Source organism: Colletes latitarsis, chromosome 14 (assembly GCF_051014445.1).
Source record: "Colletes latitarsis isolate SP2378_abdomen chromosome 14, iyColLati1, whole genome shotgun sequence".
NCBI classification, from domain to species: Eukaryota; Metazoa; Arthropoda; class Insecta; order Hymenoptera; family Colletidae; genus Colletes; species Colletes latitarsis.
In genome coordinates, this window is record NC_135147.1 from 29,443,335 (window position 1) to 29,466,426 (window position 23,092).

The 23,092-nt window shown below is 42.4% G+C and overlaps 1 protein-coding gene across 12 annotated transcripts in view; it reads left to right on the plus strand.

Moving 5' to 3' along the window:
• The window catches only part of Mtd (TLD domain-containing protein mustard), a 138,634-nt gene that overhangs the window by 49,297 nt on the left and 66,245 nt on the right, over positions 1-23,092 (plus strand). For 2 of the 12 annotated variants that reach the window (XM_076782126.1, XM_076782129.1), the window contains exon 1: positions 9,876-11,863. The exons of 6 other annotated variants lie outside the window; for them this stretch is intronic. In XM_076782126.1, coding sequence (XP_076638241.1) covers positions 11,280-11,863 — 584 coding nt within the window. In that variant the 5' untranslated portion in view covers positions 9,876-11,279. Of the gene's footprint in view, positions 1-9,875; positions 11,864-23,092 lie in introns of those variants that run through there. 4 more of the 12 variants (XM_076782127.1, XM_076782131.1, XM_076782128.1 and 1 more) reach the window with 4 other exon arrangements.

The window sequence follows — 23,092 nt, forward strand, 5'->3', positions numbered from 1 at the left end:
TTTACGGGCGTTCGAATATTGCTATGAATTATTCAAATATCACTGTTTCAATATTCGTATTCGTATATCAGTACTGAAATATTATTATTCGAAGAAAAGAAAATATCCATGCATTTGAATTATTCTAACATTGACAAGTTCTGGCCACGTATTTATGTATTATACATCTTATTATCGAGTTATGCAAACGGATGTAGTAGTGGCCGTGAGTGAAATCGATGGTTCTTAAAACATGATCAATAATTTACCCATATATAAACATGTTGCATATAAATTAGTGGCACTGCCGTGGATAGTGTTGCTTCTATTTTTAGCAAAGCCAACGAAGGTTTAAATCGTCGAGATGCAATTTGTAAGTACACGACGGTAATGCCGGTGAGATTAATTTTAGAATGAGGAAATCTATGAAAGTTGCGTGCCTGATTTAGAATTCTCGTGGGAATAATTATTGCGATACACGATCAACGTTCTGTCAATTTTCTATGCTGCGGTTGCTCTTGTTGAATGGTTCAGAATAATTTATAATCAGCCAGCAATTCAACGATCGTATCTTATATGATCAGCGCAGCTGCGCTTTATGGTATAATAATTGTGTTGATACACGAGCGCAGTAGGCCTCACGATATATCACCATTTGTTTAACGTATCTACTTTGATCCATAGCAAATGAGATTATAATCGCGGTAGCATGATTGATCCACGTATTACCGAGTAAGAAAAAAAGCAATCATATTGAAACTTACAAATTGGACATAGTAGCTTGCATAGACAACTTCATCGAGCGCAATCGTTAACGTAGCATCGTGAAAGATCTTGAAAAATGAGAAATTTATTATTTTAATCAATCTAAATTTTATCTACATTTTCTGTTCAAATAAAACGAGAGTTTTGTTTTATTAATTGACAGTAATTTTTACCATTACAGCACAGCACAGGTCTGCTCGACGTCGATAACGAATATTCCCATTCAACGTTCAATTCTATCTTTAATTACTTTGCCTCGCGAAGAAAAATAATCTCGAACGTTTTTACTTTAATTTTTGCGCAGAAAATATTCGAATTCGGTAAATAAAACTAACAAATCTGCTGCCTTCGACTTATAAATAAATCTGAAAAGAGTCTTGTTACGTAGCGAGTCGTCGCGTTCGGTAACCCGAACCCAGGGAAAAAAATCGTCTCGGGCCGTGTCAGGCTGGACGGAGGCACGGTCGTACACCTCCCTCCCCCCTATAGAATCCACTTGACGACAGACACTTGGAGATCTGGAATATTCCTAAAAAAAACATCGACTGTCTCGAGTCTCACCCCAAACTCCGACTGCCCCCTCCGTCAGTATCTCTCGACCAGTACAGAGTGTCACGTTCCCATTAGAACAGCCACTCGTTAGTCAACACCAGAGTTGTAACAATAACACAGTACCAGTCGAAACCAAATCAAAGTTTTAGTCATTTCTATCTTGCTTGCCTCGAGCAAACAACGCGACGCCTTGGCATTAATTTACACCGTTCGTGCCGGACGATTTTACAATTCGTCAACCGAAACGTTCTCTTTCTTTTTCCTCCAACTTTTCTCCCGGCCGGCATTAAATCCTCCCCTTTATCGAAGCTTTCGCTTTTCTCTGTTTCCCGGCGTATTTTCTAATCTCGATATTTCTCCAACTTTTCCATCAAAGAATCCGCTCGAGGGTCCCGCGGACGTAAACACCGGGGGAAGAAAATGGATCGTCGGTTTTCCGAGCTGTTTACCGCGTATCGCGTGATAAACTTTCGAACTTTCCGTCGTCTCTGATAAATATAAACGATCGTTCATCCACGGTACCGGACTCGTTCTTAATGTCTCGAACGACGCGCCTGGAAATCTTCTTTTTCACGGAGTAACGAGCAACGGAGCCCCCCTCGAGCCTCTTCTCCCTTTCTGTCCGTTTCATCTCGCCGTTGTTTCCAGTTCACGGGCCGCTATGTTTTTCCCGACCGGGAAACTGGAGAAAAAGAGATAAAAGTAAGGAACGGTATCTCCGTTCCACGTCGATGCAGGTACGACTATTTTTCTCGATGCTTTTCTGCCTCTTGTTCTTCCTACATGCACTTTTTTTTCTTCTTTACATAGAACTTTGACATTCCATTATGCCAGGAAACGTTCTGTGCCTTTTCTTCAAATGAAAATTGACGTAGCTTCGAACGGATAGATATACATTCGAGCTCTCTGTTCCTCGCGAATTATCCTGCGAAACAGGAATTCCTTCTCGACGGAAAACTGTGCAATAGTCGACGCGGAAAGTGTCGCCGCAAACTGTTATGAATTATGGTCCGCGACGCGTAAATTTCTCAATCGACGCCGTGTCGCAAATTGGAAAGTTTTTGCCACGCGAACTCTCGAGGGCCAGCAATTATACGACGCTTTATTAAAGTTGCGCCCCGCCATGGGCGTCGATTGGACCGGGTGGCGTCCAAGTTTTATTCTATCGTGTCCCAAACTATCCGGGAATTAATTACCGTGCAACTTTGGGATCCGGTGTATCGATTATTCGACCGTTCCCCGACGATTTCCAAGTTCCTGGACGCGGTGGAAGTGTTTGGAATACTTTTTTAAGTCACAAGGGCAAAAAAAGAATGCAATCAACAGTCCTTTTATATTTAATTTCTCGGTTTTTAATTTGTTTAAATTTTAAGCATATCGGTTAACGTCTCGGTTACGTCTTCTCTTTATTTCTACGCTCCCTTTGTCGAACGAAAAAGGTGAAACGTTACGAGAAACGTTCCCCAAAGAGAATAAAGAATTTCTGTTATATAAACTGCACCTCTTCTGATTTTTTTCTAACAATATCGTCGTCTACAGAAATGTTCGTCTCTTTGATAAAGGGAGCATAAAAATATTGTTTAATACAACGACGTGCATTTACGAATGTTAGTAATGTTTTCCTTTGTCGCGGTGTTCTCCTTTTACAATGTGGCATTCATATTTTTATTATTCATATTTTGAGAACAATGTCTAAAGATTTGAAATTTTTTCGAAGCGCAGTATTACCCGGATAAGTGATCGAATCGTATTTTTGTTAATAGAACATTTATGGCGTACGATCGAGTAAGATTTCGTTTAATTTTATTTTTGTTAGGCTTACGTTACGACGAATAAAATCGATAGTAAAATAAATGGGGGGAAATCGATATTCGATGCGTCAAAGAGAAATGAAAGTTACGCGTTCGTGGAATGCCGTTTGTTTTAAAGAAAGAATTAACAGGTGATGAGTCACGTGACGTGACGTGACTCACCTGTACCGCGCGTGAAAAGATATCTTATCGATATGTGTTCGAATTTTGACGATTCCAGCGTATAATGAAATCGTCGATACGATCGTATCGGTTCGAGATGGAATTAACTTGATTAGCAAACGCCTGGTCGGCGCACGGAGAGGCATGGGGACAATTATGCCAGTCACAAAGCGTCTCGCTAGGTACATTCTGGTCACGATCCTTGCTGGATACTCCTTGCACCTCGCGTTCAACGTTGCACGCATCCTTATCGAGTGGCATTCCTCGTTATTTGTCGTGCCTCGTCCCTGCTGTTTTAAACGTAGCCGTAATTAATATTTCAGACGACTCGTTAGCCGGTTCATTTACTGGGTCATTTCATGAATAATGGGATTTCTCTACAATATTCGTAAAACGAAGCGCAAAAATGCGACGTTTTTAATTTAATCGGAAACGTATGTTTTCAACGTCGTCGTAATTAATGTTTCGAACGACTCGATGGCAGGTTAATTTATTAAGACGTCCCATAAATAATACGGTTTTTTTTAAATATTTATGAAACGAAAAAATTTGACGGTTTAAATACAATCTGTAATGTATACTTTCAATGTCGTTGTAAGTAATATTTCAAACGACTCGATAAGTGGTTAATTTATTGGATCGTACCTGAAGTCTTGTTTATCTCTGCCTCGAAAACTGAAACCAAACACATATCGTTGTGCATTAGGTAGCCACGACATAATTTTACGAGACAAATAAAATAGTAATATGAGATGTGATTTATTATTTATGATGTCTTCGTGCCGAATGTTTACGCTGCATAAATCGAATCAACGATTCGAAGACTGTTCCGAGCAAATAAGGGAAGACCCTGGAACTTAAAAATATGACACTCCGTGTCGTAACCAACGCGTGACACGTTAAGCAGCCGGACAAGTTATGGTTAAACAAACCTGAAATTTCACTGGTTCGTAAGTTCTTTCTTAAAGTAATTCTTAAGGTAATTGTAAGCTCTTTCTTAAATATGTAGTTTTCTTAAGCTTCGTTCAAATACAATTTGTATCGAGGACGGAGTTCTTTGTGAAAAAAACGCTTAAACTTTAGGGAGCAATAGAATTGCGAAATACATAAGATAAAAATCCAATTCTCGCGCTAGCTCAAAAGGTTTTAATCCAATCGTAAATAACGTAATCCACTTTGAAATTTCACGATGACACTTATCGATTACGATTCACGGACGATCGATAACACGTTTCAAATGGCTCTCAGAACCCGGGTGACTACACGTTCGATAATCCAGCTCGTTTCAATTACACTTTGTTCTGCGACATGCGCGAAGATCGAGTGCCGTGTATTCTCGGAATCGCTTTCGACACGACGACGGATCAAAATTGAGGAATTAATCAAAGAAACGAATCGTCCAATCTTATACAATTTTTTACCAAAAATTATAATTCGATTCAAATGGGCGTTCGAGATAAGTGGTAGAGAAAATATAAATATTCATAGATATAATTATAAATAAACGTTGGGTGGTTGGATTCTCATTTATTTCTTCAATTAATCAGAGTGACGGTAGAAATCTACGGGCGATTGCATCGGGTTTCAGATAATGGCGTTATTTTTCAAAAAATCAATGATCGCCTGAAGCGATTATGAGGATTTAGTCTTCGTTAGGAGGCAAAGTGCAACTTTGATCCTTCCGCGATACGGGCAATGTCATTGATGCTTGTTGTTCGTTCAATAAAATGGATTTCGTATTCGTGTTACAGCTAAAGCTCGTTATAATCGTAAGTGAAAATCAATTTTTGCACATAGAAAATGCATATAATATTTGGGTCATTGAGGTTATACAAAGAATTCGGGATAGTTCTTGTTGTGCAGGGATAGGTGGCGCAGTGGTCGCATCATGGTGTCGCGTTACGTGGTCCAAAAGTACAATTAAATAATTCGTCTTTTTATCGGTCGACGACTTTCACTGTCGTGCAGCCACGGTATAATTACGCAACGGAACAATCAGGTTCGATCGCCTCTGTGCATTTATTCTTCTTTCCGCCATGTTGCCTCGGTACCGTAACGACGTCGTGAAATTTCCAAGTGGTCTGCTTCGACGTTGCTCGACCGACGTTTTATTGTTCTTCGGGGTAGTAACTCTTCGTTTTACGAGTCAAGCTTCTGCTCCTCGCCTAGACTTCTCTCATCGATTCTTCCTCCGCATTGTACACGCGTCCTGGATTCGTTCAAAAATTGCTACCGATTACATTTCCGCGAATTACTTTTCGAAAAAGAAATTTTTACACGGATGACTTTCCATCGAATAATATTGCGTTGCACGGTTCTGGCTTCCAAGTGATGGCGCGATGACTTTATTGTTTGGTAGTTCGTTAGGAGTATCACGTAGTCAGGCTTCTTAGAAATAGTGTCGCGGATTTTCACTGATAAGTCTCGAAAACAAATTTCGAAGGAACGAACGAACGTCAGTCGTAAGATAAGCCAAGTTTCGACGCAACGCGACCATGATGGCATTATTTGATACGTTGGATGGACCATTTACATGATTACTGGCACGTCTTCCTCCAGAGAAATCGAATCTATCCAAGTATCCACGCTTTCTTAAATTTAACAATTTGTTGTAAAAAAATAATTTCTTATCGACGGTCGAGGGACAGTTTTTCGTTCTCTGTTTATTCGCGATTACAATGGCCGCTTCAATAGTCGCTCGAAAATGCCAGATGCACGTATTCTTGGAGCCAGATATCGCTCTGACGAAGATAACCTAATGAACCAGGAATCTCTGGAACCGTTCCAAATAGAAACACACCGAACATGTCTCTTTTCAGAGACAATTACATAGTCACGAAAGAAACACTGACGGCGACAAGTCGTTTTTGTTCGCAAGAATGAAGTGAAAGTGGCGCGCCGTTTCGAGCGTGCAGAATGCTCGATTTCTGTCTCTCGACTCGCAATTACTTTAACCGGGCAATCGACTGCGATCGAGGAAATTTCGTGGTCCCGGTTGCACAATATTTTTAATGTCCTTGAGCGTCAAAGGACTGCGACTGATAATTTGAACGGTCGAAAATTGATCGTATTTAACTGTCGTAAATGTAAAACACCCTGTATATAGATTAGACTCGTCTGCATTCGAAATCTTGTTCGTAGCAGATGCGCGGCGCAGTCGGCGTAAAACAAATTCGCACCAACGACGAATCAGCGCTGTTTGCCATCGGTACACGTGTCTCGAATCCCGTTTGCAGCTTCGGCCACGGTTTAGAATCAGCGGCAGCTCGGCGAGAAAAATCATCCCGCTGTTTGCACGGCTTCGTCTTTCCAGCTCTCTGTCTCGTTACGACTTCGTCGAAACGTGAAACGACGCAGACGGCGCGCGGATTCGATCACGGGTTAACCGAACAGGACCCACACGATACGTGGAAAAGAACAAATGCATACGTGCACCACGATGCGTCTCGTATCCGACGTAAATGAGATAGACTCGTTTTGCGTTTTCAGTAGCCGAGCCATAAACCTGTTCAACGGGGCACGTGAAGTCGTTGATAAGCAGCCGACTGATAAAGCTCCCGACGTTGATAGAGGCTCGTCTGCTCGAACGAAATTATTTCATTTTATAAACGAATCCGCTGTTCTATGCTACTTTCTTTAATCTAATATATGCATTTAAACGAACACGGGACATTGATTATCGTTATTCTACAGTGGTTCGAGTAATTTTTGCAAGGCAACGTTCCGATCTCACCATAAAATTACGGATAACGAAACGAAGCAAACAAACCGTTTAACGGAGTTCCTGTTAATCATCTGTTACACGAATAAAATTTTGCCCGTCTCTGGTTTCGCCGAAACGTTGTATTCGAACAGATACGACGGCTCGATTCGATTATGCAATCGTAGATGTTCGTGGCATCGGTCCGATTCACGGTCGCGGTTTTTTTTTTGCAGCGATATGACTTTGACCCAATTCGCGTTGAACAACAGGAATAGGATGGATGCGAGTGTGCTCGAGCACCACCGACAGCCAGTTCCCCGAAGGGAATTGGGTCGCTGGGTAATTCGTAGGAACGCTTCGAAGCCACGCGACGTCGGACGAAACGGGCCGCATGTGTTTTGGAATGTTTTCTGCTCCGGCGAGTCAGCGACTCGGTCGACCGTGCGCGTGTTTTTGTCGAGCCTCCTCCCCCTTTCCATCGCCGCCGCGGACAATTCCACGGGACCCCAAGGGGGCTATAAATAGATATCTTGGGGGTCCAGGAACCTTTCCTAAAGAAATTTTAAACGTCTACTTTCCTCGCTCGCGTGATAAATAGGCCTACAAACGTTCCATCGATCTTTGCAACGCTGAAAAAGAATTGCTGTCGCTGTCGTTGATAATTCCCGAGTACGCAGCTTGTAACAGTTTACACGGTACGCTCTGTGCAGTTGTGGCTCGCGCGAACGTTGCCTAGAGAGAGAAAGACTTAATTGGCGGAATCGAATTAAGAACGAGCCGGTATTTTCATCGCTGCAATTCTCTAATTGGGCGCGGACGAATTGACCAATTGTTACCGTCGGTTTGCACGTCCGCCTGCGTTTAACCCCGAGCTTTCGTTAAGGGAACGGCGACTGAACGCGCGAAAATGTTTCGTTTTCGTTGCGCGTAGCTCCCTGTACAGAGACACGACAGACTTTCCGGTAGGAATGTTGGATTTTTCAGACATCAACGCACACACGAGTGTATAATAATTTAAATAGTTTTTTTTATTACAAACTTTTTACAGACTACGTCGCAATGTATTCGTAGTGTATCGTTCGGCCAAGCGAGAATGAGGTTCCAAGCGCGCATGCGTGGACCAAGGGGTGAGTCAGCGTAGGGCCCCGTCTCCCACCATTTCTCAGTCTGTACTCGAACGCTGTATGGGTTCCTGTTCTCAGATTGCTCCCCACCAACCGTCTCTGATTCTGACATTGAAAAGGTTAGCTATTTATATTTCAGGTATCGCATAAATAATTACTTTCTTTAATCGAAACGATGCCACTGCGATGCGTCGAGAATTATTGCGACGGTAATTTTCATTGACAAATTTCAGACTGCTCTTCTGCTGACTATATCGGAGACATAACTGCACACGCGAGGTAAACAATGCTTCGTAAGCGATAAAGCTTAGACAATGTAAAGATTGCGATCAGCCTGTAGTGCTTTAGTAATTGAACTTGATTAATATTATATGCTCGGTACAGTTAGACCAGTGTTTTCCAAAGTAGGTGACGCAACTCCAACAAATATCTGGGTAACTTAAACATTTGTATATATTAATATATCGATTGTTAAAATTTAACAATTACGGTCCATTAACATTTTTTTTACAAAGATATTATTCCAAAATATTTATACATAACTTACGTGAGACATTAATGCACGACAGTCGCTCGAATTCTTCGAAGATAAGATTGGGTAGCAAAATATTTAGAAGTTTGACTCACCTTTTTGTTTCTAATTCTCGTGTTTGTCACGCTTCGAGCATTGAATTTCTCGGAATAAGTTGTAATCGATCTTGGTGAATCGGTAGGGTTTACGAAATTAGAATACAATTTAACATTCGTACTTGCAGGAGTTGAGCAACGATCAAACGATATTTTTTGCAGTCTGACGAGTTGATGTTAAATAACGATCGTTAGACGCGGTATTAACTGAACGGGATTGTGAAATGACTTACGATCGTGTAGATAGTTTGAAAGGTGTTTTGCCACGATAACTTCCTATGTTTTCGCATCATGTGACAGCTGTTGTTTGTTCTATGCGATCCCATCTATGGAGGAGCTGATCTTGAGAATACTTATCGTTATTATCGTGGAGAATCGTGTATAGCTAATCGAGATATCGGCGCGACTCTGGATCGATTGAAACTTGGACGCTCAGAAGATTCTAGCAACGTTCGCATTCAAACGTTTTATTGGAAATCTTTTGAATCTGCTAAAATTAAGTGCATTCGAACGAGCGAATGTCGAAAACAATTTTTTTGTTGTTGGAAGATTGCCTGCAGGTGTAAAAAAATTTTATCGATATAGGTCGAGTCGTTTTCGATTTACGGCGGGACAAACATTCAGACGGATGGACAAGCAAAGATTCTTAAAATACATGTTTTAGAGCTTTGTTATCATCGAAGAAATCCCAAAATAGATAGAACGTTCGGAGGAAAAGCAAAATTGCAAAAGTATTCTTACAGTAAAATTTATCTTTCCTGTTAACGTGGAAAATTATCGATCAAAGTACCTACGATTTGGGCGAAACGAAAGAGAAATAAAATCGTAATTTCGTAACGTATTTCTCTTCCACTAATTGCTCCATAAGCGAAGAGAAATATTCGTTCACGCTACCAACGAGACGTTCGTTATGCTCGTAATTGTTTCTTATTACCTGTAAACAGAAACGATGTTTGTTGCCGTTATCATTCAGCTACTGCTGCCTGTTGTTGGCAGTACACGCGTCGTTGATCTTCCATAAACACGGTGAATCGAGCCAGTAAACGTTGATATTATTCTACGAGGAATAATTATTATTTCTATATACATTTGTTATATATAACGTTGTTTTTGATAGTCGAAACACGATTGAGGGGTTGTCGGAACGTGTTTTCCCGTAAAAAAGGAACGTTTCGTTGCGATTTTTCGCGATCGAAACACTCTTTCTCGGTCATAGTACGGAAAGTAAAAAAGAACTGTATGCAAATCATCCCCAAGCACGCGAGGAACAATCCACGAGACCGCAAAATCGTGCGTGTTTCTTCATGTCGGGTACTTGGTTCGGAGGTGGGGGATGCGCCCGAGGAGACAGTCTCGGCCGAGTGCCTCGACGTGTATAAATACAAGCAGTCGGCTTGGTTCTCGCTTAGTCGCTGCGATACTCGATTCTTGGTGACGGCCTGTCTATTCGAGTGTGCCTCGATTCCGATTTATCGCAACTGGTTGTCGTTATCACGGTCGATCCTAACCGCCCCACGAGACTACAATAGAAAATAAACGTAAAAGAAACAAAGTGAGAGAAAGTGGCCAGTACCAAAAGATCGCGTGCTGTTCGTCGTTGGAAATCGTCGAGCAACACTGTAATGAAAAAGGACGGGTGTCCGACGTTGCCGGCCTCGACGGGCCGGGCCAGATTTTCCTCGATGGTAGTGCAGTGTTAGAAGAGGAACGGTTGGCGCGGTGCTGGCCGCCGCTATCGGAAAGTCGAGTCGTTAACCTGAAAGCGTTTCCCCTACCCAGGATCGGCGGAAGCGACGCCTAACAAAAAGTTTCGTCGAAGGAAATCGCGGAAAATCGGACGGTTTCGTCGGCCTGGTGATCACTCTCCGAACAAAGTTTTGGTTTTTTTTTCGTGCGCGTCGCGTTGCAAACGGACGAGAATACGGTTCGCGACATCGAGAGACCCTCGTAACACGAGACACAGGACCTCTCTCGGCTCGAGGACGAAGCAAAGGTCGAAACGGTTGACGTCTCTAAGCCGGTCGGGAACGAGTTTCCAGCAAAGGGCTCGACCTATAAGAAAACAAAGAAAACGAACGATCGCGGCAAAAAGCACGAGAAGGCTCGGTTGGCCGGTTTCGCGCGATTCTCCTTCGGGTCAACGATCTGTTCCGTAGATCTCGCGCTCGAGCGTTCGTTCCTCTGTTACCTACCTCCGCGGGACAAGTCCGGTCGACGCGAATACACAGGTCCGTCGGCGCGTGTTCGTAGCAAGGCACACGTTTCACGAGGAGTGAAAAGGCGGTCACTCGGTACGCCGCCGTGGCTGCTTTCACCGGCAATGGAATAATGTCGATCGCGCCTTAACGGTACGCGACTCGTACCTTCCGTATTTCCCTTCGAACGGACCGACGACCCCCCGGGAAAATGATTCCGAGTCTCAGCTGAGATCGCTGCGGGATCAGGTGGTCGCCGAGTTGGCTGGATTACATATTATCGTTCGGTGTTCGCGAGTGTTTACGAGTGATATAACGGTGGATACGGTGATAGATCACGATCGTCGTCTCGTCGCGTAGCATGGAAAGCAACATGTACATCAGCAACGAGCCCCACAATAATGGTCACTCGGCCACCAAATACGCGTCCACGAACTCTATACCGTCGATGATGGAGGAGGATACGTCGTTGGCGAAGCTGATCGGCGCTGTTGGCAGAAGGGACGCGAGCGCTATCTTGCGTGACAATAAGGGAAGGAGGCACAGCGTGCTCGAGGACCTGAAGGCGCGAAGGGACAGTCTGTTCCAAAGGGCACGGCGTGGAAGCGTCGTCGAAGAAAAAGAGAACGCGAAATTGGTGCAGAAAGAGAAGAGACGCGGTAGCGAGGGGGGCAGAAGGGGCTCGGTTTTCTACGTGTCGCAAGATCTGTTGGAAGAGAATCCGGACGTTGTCGAGAACGAACGCACGAAGGCGGATCTCGAAGGGAAGAAGGGTCGCAGAAAGTCTTGGCATCCGCTAGCGAAACCTCCGAAACTCGATCGCAAAAGGAGGAAGGGCATCGCCGGTATCCCGACGCAAGTCGGCAGCGCCGATGGTCTGTACACGCAAGCCAGACAGAAGAGACCCTCCTGGTGGAATATATTCGTACCTGACTCGGTTGGCAGGTATTTATCGTTTACATTGTGTGCTATATTCTGCGTGCTCAGTGCCTCTCGGGAAATACAACGAGTTTGTAAGTTCTCCGTGGACCGTTATCGAAACACGAATTTCGCATTTGAATCGCGGTTAGTGGTCAACGTGTTTTAGTTTTGTTTTCGACTAACTGGATTTTACGCAGACCGGACGCACGATGCACTTATGTTCTATGAAAAGGTAGGCGCGACACATTCCCAGGGATGAGCGTATTCGAACAATGTTTTAATTGAAATTATGCTCGAAACTCGAGTCGATCATTTCAAACGCGATCGGTTTTCGAGGTTATCTTCGCTCGCGAAGTCGGTCATTTCGTTTACGACGAAACGAATAAATTTGAAGCGAAAACAAATCGTCCCTGTTGCAATTCCGTTCTCATTTGTTATTCGAATCGTCCATTCGTTCTGTTATCGATGGTAGAAAAATAGAATAAAGTTTGTTCGACGGGAGGCGGTGTTTCGAGCCAAATGGGCATTCCTGATCCCCCATATTTTATCGACGAGAAAGCAAACATCCGTTTTATTATTATTATTCGTTGCGTTATGTCACCGTGCGTCGGCCAATGATTACGATAGAGGATTTGATTTCGTGAAAGAAATTACGAAACAGGTGCATCGAGCAAATATTTGGACAAGTCGACACGGTTGATGTCATAATCCAGTCGAGTAAATCGTGTCAGTTCTTAGACAGTCGCATTACCATCCTTGATAACGACGTGGCTAATAACGAACGTCGCGCTTTTATCAACCGAATTCGTACGCGTTGTTGTTTAGGTTATGTTCGACGAAGAGCGTCTCGTAAAAAAATACGCGTCTGCTCCCAGAAACGGTTACGTTGCTGCGTAACGGTTATTACACGGACGCTGTCGAACGAAACTTTTCTACCCCGCGCGAAAGATGATTTCGAATATTTCTCTTTCCATCGGTTTGAAAAGTGAGAGTGCTTTTCTCGCGTTATCGACGGATCTCTTCCCAACACGAGCATCGCGGATCACCGGAAGCGAACGCTTCGTCTGATTTATTGCGTGTTTTCGATCTTCGATGCACGGCGAGTCCTCAAACGCGAGGAAATTTTTCTGCAGATTCATCGCTGGATTGGCGATGAATCTGAACGTCTCCAATCGCGAAAGTTCGATTCGATTTCCGTTTACCATTCGTTCAAACTCCAAGAGTGGCTTTGATCGAGCGGAACCGAACGAACGGCCATGACAATAAAGGTGCTCGAGGCGGACGGACCGTTTCGGAAGGTCGGAACGCCGACATCTTTGTTTTCAACTTTGGCGTACTTTTTCCTAACTTTATCCCTCTGTATTTATCGTGTTGTTTTTAATGTCTTTGTGCATGTGCTTTTTTTATTTCTATAGTGTGTAGGAGAATATACATACTAACTTCTAATGGAGAAACAAATGATTAAGTGTTTACGTTTACTGTATTCGTCTTGAAAAATTAATCACCTCCGTCTATACGTATATACATATCTGTTTCGTAGGAAAATCAATAATTATGAAATTGCTAAAGGCTCGTTAAATTTGTTTTCTTCTCGTATTCTTCGTCGCTCGCGCGTGTAATACGAGACGAAGTGTAATGATAGAATATTCGCCTACTGGTCGTTGGTCATTTAATCTAACGATTAGTCTTTCAATTACCGATTGTAGCTTCCTAGAACGACTATCAACATTCGCGTCGTTCTATGGTTACCGACATCACCCGATTCCAATGTTTCGATCGTTTAATTACCATAACAAAAGTAACTTTCGCGGTACGATTACTCAACCGTTTTATTACAAACTAAACAATGATTTTACTGCCGTTATAAATGTTGTTATAGTTCGGCGCATCGACGTTAAATTTCGTAATAACTTCTGTAAACTTGCGGTATAATAATTCTTCGATTTATGGCGTTGATTTTGCATTAATAAAGTAATCGCTAAGATAACTATCTAGATTTACGTCGAATTAATGTATTTGTTACTACTTGAAAATATTACTATCGATTCGAATAAATCAAGCTGCGATATCTTCTACTAGGCTTACTTAAATCTTTTTCTACCGATATAAATGACGAATTGAATTTGTTCCACGGCATAAAAGTCATTGAAATAAAATCTTAACTCAAAGATCGTAAGATATTAATTATGCCACCGTGATTATATCTGATGCCTGTACGTTTGCTGTTCCTAGAATATTTCTTTTTAATTGTTCTTATCGTTGCAAACACCTTAGACAATATTTCAGAAAATAAATTTTATATTATACATATAGTAAATATGAAACGTGTACAACACAAAGTGTGCCGCGTTGAATTTTAATTCCGAGACGGGTGGAACTTTACAGGAAATGAGAACGGAGAACCTTGTTAGACGATTCAAAGAATTTCGGGTTTTTGTCACGGACGAGGGTATTGTTATCCCCAGAAAAAGATATCTCCGCCTCGGTGACCAGGCTCCACTTTTTTCCGCTGACGACGAAAATTTACCGAGAAAATTGGGTCGATCCTAGGACGCATCCACAACCTTTCGCTTCCTCTAGAAAAAATTGGGAACTACGTTTCACGTTAGCAATCCAACCGTGATGCATTTTTCCCCTCGAGATACTTTTCTTTTTCTCTTTCCCTTCGTTTCTCATACCGGTAACGGTTCGATCGCCAGTCATTAATATTCGACAGTTTCCCTCGAATTTTTAGACATACGGTCAGCTTTATCGTTGGAGAAAAATCGAGATCCTCGACATCGAAATTTATCGAATTTATCCTTCGGTTTTATGCAGATTTCAAATATACGATGGGACGTTCTCGATTGGATCGCCCTCGAAAAGCAAATCTTCCGAACGATTGCTTTTTTACAACTTAGAATTCCGTTTCTCCTTCGATAATAAAATATTTTTTTTAGCAATTTTGTTCGAGGATCCAATAAATCCTGTCTACGAGAACAGTTTTCACAAATCGAAATTTCGATTCTTATTTCATTAACGACTCGACTGGTTTTCTTCAATTACCTCTAAATAGGACGCTGGTAAATAACGGGCTAACGGGTAAACGTTTACTTTAGTCGATGCGAACCAATACAATGAGCTCTCAATTAAACTCGGAACCGTTCAGAGAAGAAGATGAAGATGGAATTCATCGATACCTCTCGTAACACGTGAGAACCGGTCGTGTGTCTTAAAATAACCATTTATATCGCTGTTTACTTTTTTCCTAACTTTTACTTCGTCTTTCACTTTGCGAGATACCGAGGAATCTTTCGATTATTTTAGATTAGTCTTGCGTTATCGTTCTAAAATTATCTGCGTGTCAAATCGTATGTAGTTGCGAACCTTGATAAGATCTTCGAGATCGAGAGTTGAAAAATACGAAATAAATTTTGGAAGCTATCAAATTTACGCTAAATCAGAATCAAATAAATAAAAAAACTGACGTTGAGTATGTCATGAGTATGTTTCTCAATGAAAAAAGGCAACACGACCACTGGAGTCGACTTTAAGACGAGTTCTTTCGTACAGTCACATACGTATCGTGTTCAGGAAAAGTTTCGTTGTACCGACACGGCGTCGCAAGAATGTCTTCCTGTCGTTCGGTCGTTGATGTTTAACAGAGTTTGTAATTTTGTACGCTGTTGGCAAGCCGCATGCCGCGCGTGTTTTCGTGTACCCATTTCGAAACACAACGACGCCTCTGTACCGTCATGTTTCTTTTCGCAGAACGGATTTCTCAAACGTTAGTGTTCGCTTTTCGTCGAACATTAAAAAGAAACAATTTTCGAAACGCTGGCGAATACAACGTTCGAGGAAAAAAATCGTCGGAATTATAAAGTCGTATTTTCGAATCGCGAGAACATGCCTGACATAACAATATATTTTTAGCAAATACGCGCGGAGTTGGCATAAAATTCTGATCGCAGACTCGAAAACTCGACTCTCGCGATACGTTCCGATAAAATCTTCACGTCGAACTCGATTTCCTGTTCCGTGTTTCCTAACCTTGCGATCTTGGATCGAACACGTTCGATTCTCTTCGCGCGCGATTCGATCGAGCTTTCAGAAAACGGTGTCTCGTTCGAAACAAATTTTTATCTGATAATTTCATTCGTCTTTGCTGAAGGGAGACAAGCGGGGGTTGTTTCGCTGGAAAAATTATTTTTGGTTGCAGGGGTAGATTACAATCACTTTTGGTCAACAGACATACCCCCGAAATCCTACTCAGTTTCGAGAAAAAAATTCCTTACCGAAAATCTAATTTCTGCCCAGAAATGCATCCCGTAAATTTCATGCGAATCTTTAAAACACCATAACTTCTGAATGGATTGTACGATTTTAATGTTCAAAAAACCAAACGCCGCGTATTTTAGCGTAGAATATGTAGCAATTATAAAAATATTCGAAAAGTTGTTCCTTGACCCCGCAATGTTAAAACAACCCCATAAAAATGGTCCAATTTTCAAACAGCCATAACTCCTACAACAGTGAATATATTTCAGTGAAACTTTTTTCTGAAGTAGAGCTTATGGGCACCTACGAAAGAGTATTAGACAACTTTTCTGTAGGTCGTCAAACAAAATTACTAAAAATGAAAAATAGGTGTCGATGAAAATAAACCATATCAGCAAAACGACATTTGCGAGAGACGAAACGTAAATAAATGCGCGGTGCATTCGTGCAGTACGTTTGTTTACGTATGCTAAAGGCGCACAAAGAGAACCGAGAGCCTTAGAAACAGATGTCGCACATGGAACCAATTTGGAATGTCTGTTGCTTACGTAATTTGCAGCCTTCTTATTGGCAGAGGCGGCACGTCAAACAGTCCCACCTAATTTGTTGCGTTATAATTTTGCCTCGTTGAGTTTGTCTTGAAACTTGAAAGAAAGTAAGAGTAACTTGGTAACTGCAATTGTAGATCTAAATTGCAACGACGTACGATTACGTTATCGATTAATTCGTTTATCTTTCCCTCGCGGTCGAATTGATTGAAAATCGTTGTCGTCGAGGTGGCTAATTAAGCACCGTTAAACCGAAAACGCACGTGCCGGTGACGTCAAAAGTTTAACGAACAAAAACGCAACTCGTACGCGTCCCGCTGTGACACGGCAGACGCGCTTCGAATAGCAAACGCGATAAGCCCTGTACGCGTACGTACGATGCATTATAATAAAAATTGCGAACCGTCGACGATCAACAGCGTGTAGGAGTCAGCGCGAACAAAGAGAGTTTCGACGAATTGTTTTTTTTCCTCGTGTCGGTGAACCTCACCGTATCGGAATTTCGTACGAGGAACGAGAAACGTCCGGAAATTAATTCGCTTGTCTCGCGGTATTCCCCGACTAAAACATCCTCCTCTTTCGCTTGGAATCATTTCTCGTCGTTCGTTGCGTTTCCATCTACGACTTGGACGTCGGGTAAATGTTCGTGTCTCGAAAATTGAACGGTGTTCCGAAAACTGAGGCGTCTATTGGCGAGGAACATGCTCGCGTGCCCTGTGAAAGTGACATCCATTGGCGAAGGGCGTGTATGGACGGTTCGAGAAAGTGACGTTCGCTCGCAAGCGGGCAGATATATCCACGCACACGACACCGAGAAAGTACCAGACGCTGTTACGCACGCTGCGATCGTTTAACTCTCTCGTGGCTGTTGATGCAGGTGTGCACGTGACCGAAACGTGACTCGCCTCGTGCGGGGAACGCGCAAAGGCGTTCGACACGCGTGAACGACTCGGTTCGAGAGAGGTTGCCACGACCGGTTTCGAAAGTTCCACAGTCTCGAGACTACAATGGACCGGGATTAGAAAAAGAGCAAACCCGATACGGCGAAATTTATATTTTTTTAGTCCAAGGGGAGGACACCGCTGTGAATTTTCAAGTTTTTTGCCCATAACTACGAAACTTTTCCTGATAAATAGCAGAAGATCCCCTTAACACCTCAACTGCCACTTACCATTATGATATCAGAAAAATGTCTTAGTTTAAGACGTTGAGGGAAATAAGTTTGAATAGAATTTGTGAATTTTAACAAGGCTACGAAAACAACTATCGAAACAAATGTTAGGTTATGTAGCTTACAATGGTGAAAGATAAAGATTTTCATTTGGGACGCGAATATTCGTGGTGAAAAAGCAACGAGCGAGTCCGGTAATCGGGAGGGGCGTCGTGAGAAAAGGCTGGTTACGCATCGCGCGAAACGCGTGTGCCAAGACTCCGCAACGCGGATCGCGGGCGTCACGCTCTGATTCCGTCGTAGATCGCGCGTACGCCCCGTGGATCACGTTCGAACGGATAACCGAGATCCACGGTGATCGGAGTAGCGTGGATCGTTGTTCGATCCTCCCGTTGATTTTTTTCGTCGGTCTGCTGGCATACCGAGCGATTATATTAGCAGGTTCGAGCCGATAAGTCGGGGGACCGCCCGGGGTGTGTCTCGAGATCGAGAAACGCCGGAGAAAGATAAAAGTAGTCGGGCAGGAATGCAGGCCGAACCGGATGGGAGAAGAAAGGATTGAAGTGTATACAGCGACTGGTTCCAGCGAACAAAGGAGCCTGAAGTTGCTTTCGAGCGCGCTTGTGGCTACCAGACAGCTTGTATCGCGAATAATACTTTTCTCTTCGTGCCTATACGCGTTGCAAAGCGTTTTATAATATCGGTGCGTGGGAACGATCGTGTATCGAATTCCAACCATAGCATTGTTTCGTTGCAACAGTCTTATTTTACGCGTGTTCGATCGAGGGAGATAGTGTGACGTCGCCTCCCATGCTCGCCACCAGAGGGGTCGCGCTCTCACAAGCGCTCGAACGACCCCTCGGTTGCTATAGTATATACACTCTTCGACTGATTTCTTATTATCCCAGTCGTCTAAGACAGGGCCTGCTAGAAAGCCTTACTCCTCCTACGATTCTGACGAGTTTCCACACAGAAATTTGAACGTTTATTTACTCTAAAGATTCTAAAATCGTTCATAAATTAAGGTACAACATTTAAAAGAACAATTCTGCAATGTATTCGTTCGTTAATTGCCTCAATCTTCCTTTGGATGGAATTTAATGTTCGTCTTTCACCGCTTTGAAATTAATTGTTCTGCAGAGAAATCAATTACGTTAGCGGACTTGATAAACGTTAACAAAAGCGTGCACTTTCTCTCGGTAAACACAAACGTGAATTTAGAAAGCAAAACGAGATTATTTGTTCGACGCCTGAAATCGCCGAACTGTGATCGATCCAGAGATTATTCGTCAAATTATTTTTGTAGATAATACGCGTAGTATTTCCAATATACGAATAATAATATCGGTATAATCGAGCAGTAATATTTATAAATATTCGAATAAAAATAGTCGTACGGTTGCACGTATTCAAATGCTGAAACGTTTCGACGTTTAATCGTATTAGTCGAACGTTGGATCCCCCGAATAGGATAGTCTGTGTTCCAAATTTCGTTAAGCGCGACCGACGATTTACGAAGTCCTAATTTCGAGGGAGTTCCGTCGATCGGGCGGCCATTTGAAAGTAAAACGAAGGATTGCCAGGAATTAATGTAAGTTTAATCTTCTCAGGTGGGTTCCGTTTAGTAGCACGGCAGGGAAGTATGTAAAATAGTCGCATTATTCATCGTACTTCCTCTCGAGGTTAATCTTCTTTCGGCTCGCGTGCGCCTCAAGTTGTAAAAGGCGTCGTCGCGCGTTCTTGGAAAGGCAAGAAACCGTCGCGCCGACTTTTCGTTCTTCGAAGGAAATCCCGGTTGAAGTGTCGCAATCGTTTCCACCATTAGCACGTTCGCGATCGACGACTCTAACTTTTGAGTCATGCACCGAAGTCATCCACCGAAGGAAAATTTTTTAATAATAAAATCAGCGCAGCAAGCTCATAAGACAAATTTTTATTCTTGTCCAATTTATTTTTGTTTTTTGTGTAAATATAACTCTCGTATTACTGTAAAAATCGTACAATTTCTAGAAATATTGACTCGAATTTTATCTCGCGTTTATGTAAATTGTCATCTCGCTTCTGACATCGATCGTTTCCATTAATCTGAATGTGTGTTGAATCGTTTCGTTTAAGAAACGGAAGACGGCGTTTCCTGTCGAAGCCAGGACTGAATATTAAACAAACGGTACGGTGTCGCTGGCAAGGAATCGCCTGTCGACTCGATATCCGTGACAGTCGCAGCTGAAAGAGTGCCAAAGACGCGGTCAACAACAGAATATAGAAACTTTAGCCGCGATGAAACGATAGCGGGCTTGCACGGGGGATTGCGATACCTCGTTTCGGTTCGTTTCTTCGAGAAATCTCGCAAACGACGCGATATCGAATAGATTTTCCTACGTTGATAAAGATACGAACATTTTCAATCGCAGAAATAATATTTACGAATTGAAAATTTATTTTAATTTAAAGTTTATTTTCTTACGGCCAACAATACACGAAAAGATATAAAACTGTGGATGTCGTTAAGAGCTGATCGTGTTGGTCGTCGGTTGATAAATCCCGAGATATAATCTAGTTCTATCGGTTAACGCAAGACACTAGAATTTGCTAATACAGCCGACTTACCCTGAACTATCTTAATTGGAACAACAACGTATCTAATCTCGCGTATAATTGGTAGATATTATCCGATGGACTTATATTCAATCAGTTGGTGTTAACCGAATCGAAGACACGCGATACGATGTCTTCGTCGAATGGTTCGGGAATGTTTTAATACCTCTTGAATGAAGATAAAACTGTCCTATTGTGCGTGAACGCCGCAATTAGATAATTCCCTATTGTGTGTAAATATTGATCCGTGCCAGGGAATAAATTAAAACTGACAGCCTGTGGACTTTAGCAGTTCGTGTGGCATGACGAACGCGTGGCATATCAACGCGGTTCCACTCTTAATCAACGGTCCCGCTCGAGCGTTAAATATTTTCACGGCGCGCTTGTTACGTATTAAATTGCAATTTAAATCGAACACGGCGATGCTCATCGGTTGCAATCGAATTATTGTAATCTAATTTAAAATAACCACGATGGTGTTCGTTATATTGTCGAGTAATTTAGACCGACCAATACGGTGTTTATTACGTATCGTAATAGAATAAAACCCAAGAGGCAGCGTGCATCACAGCTGTTAATACGTAGATGACTCGGTAGGGAGAGCCACTTGGCTGACCTACAGCGGCCAGTTCATCGTGCTCTGACACCCGACACGAGCACACGTCGATGATCGAACAGGATCGCGTTTCACGATAACCTGGCGTTCGTAAATTTCTTCATGGGTACCGTCGAGACGTTTAGGATAATAAAAATGTAATTGGACGCAAGGCCAGCGTAAATTGTAGCTGTTAGGAGTTGCGATATCTCGAGTCTCTCTATGTCTGTCTTTCTTTTTCTCTTTTTCTCTCCCGCGTTATAAGCTGCGAACAGTTGTGGCGCGCGAGACCATTAGAAAGTCGAGCTACTTCGGGCGCGAGTTACCAACTGGTCGGGAGATACGGTTAAGAGGGAATTTCGTAAGAAACTGTGGGAAAGGGATTTCAGGCCTCTAAGGAGCCGCCGTAACCGGGCAAAACTCGAACTTTGTTCGCCTGCCGCTTTTCAGCCTTCGCCCGACCCGCGGAATGCACTTGTGCAAGTTTTTCTTTTCGCGTCGTCGCAACAACGCTGAGAGCGTACTATCGAATATAATGGCCGCAACATCGATGTCAAGGACAACGTCGAAGAGAGTCGGGTCGCTGTAATTAACGGATTGTTGGGCCGTCGTAATTGAGCTCGTTTTCGTAGGATCGGTTTGTTACCCACGGCACAGGGCAGACATGTCGTTAGCTACCGTGTACGCTTTAATTAAGCAACAATTATCAATCTTGCGCGAGCTATTTTTATCCCGACTTCGTTTCGAATAAAGGGAATTTTTATAACCTTCAGATTTTAGATCAAAGTTACGCAGATAGTCGAATAATAATATCGAAACGTCGTTTGGACTAATGTGAATTTAATTTGTGCGTAACGTCCGAACTTTTAAATTCGAATTAGTCCCGTTGTTATTTTTTACACGCCTTTTAAATTCACGTTAATCCACGCCTAACCTATTTTGGTTAGTTGCCTCTGTCGATCGAGTCGAAGCGTAATGATAAAATTTTTTTATTCAATTTAACGTCAAGAATAATCTTTAGTACCGATCGGTGCACGATGATTTTAACAATTTAATTATGCGCATAATTTCGTTAAGCGTTGCTCAATATCACGGAATTATGTTCGCTTGAAAAGAAACGTCGGGAAATCCTCCGTCGTTAATTAACATTTTACAATGGTATAAAACAACGAGGAAATTGCTGATTCATATCTATTTGATTATCGCTAGGAATACAAGAAATTATATATCTTCGATTCGTAAGTTTTCAATTTTTTAATCCAATAGTGTCTTTTAATATTGAAACGAAATTTAATTTCTGCCGTAATTAATCCTCGTTAAAGTCGATATCGAACCGATCGACGGAGACGAATTGAAATATGCGATCTATTTTTAACTGAAAATTGCGTAAACGGCAAGTGGCGTGCAGCCTGTTGTAGTTAAGACGATTTGCGTGTACAAACGCAATTTGCTATGTCTGTTTGGCTTTCGACAGAGCACTTCACTTTGACGCTTAATTGTCGATTCTCGCAGAAGACGATCGACTCTTTCTGGCGTCGTTCTGACCTGCCAAGAATGCTACGCGAGCACACAGTTCGAGTACCTTAGCTGGGTTTAATGAACGCAATGCAAAGAAGAGTGCTCGGTAATCGAAAAACGAGAAAAACAGTGACGATTTGGAAGAAATCAAATTATTTAAATAAAGAATCAAACAAAGTTATTTTTATTCAACGAATACCTGATACATATTTAAAAAAATATATTGATATATTAGTGATCTATTTTAATTTCCATAGACTAGATAGAAAAGGATTGTTCGATAGATGCGTGGAACGTCTTGCCACGCACTGGTATGATAATGACAGTATGTAATTGAATCGAAATAGCCTGTCGGTCGACAATTAGTCCGTTCATTATCGGATAATGCACTTTCATTCTCTTCTTGATATCTTTTTCTGTTTTGAACTCGCTTCGATACTGCCTTTGTTCCTCTGACAAGTGTTCGATAACAAAAAGCTGAATGCTATTTCTGGCATTCGCGTTCACGCTAAACGTCATCGACTACATAATCGTCCCAACACGTTTCTGTATTAACCTAAATTCTACGA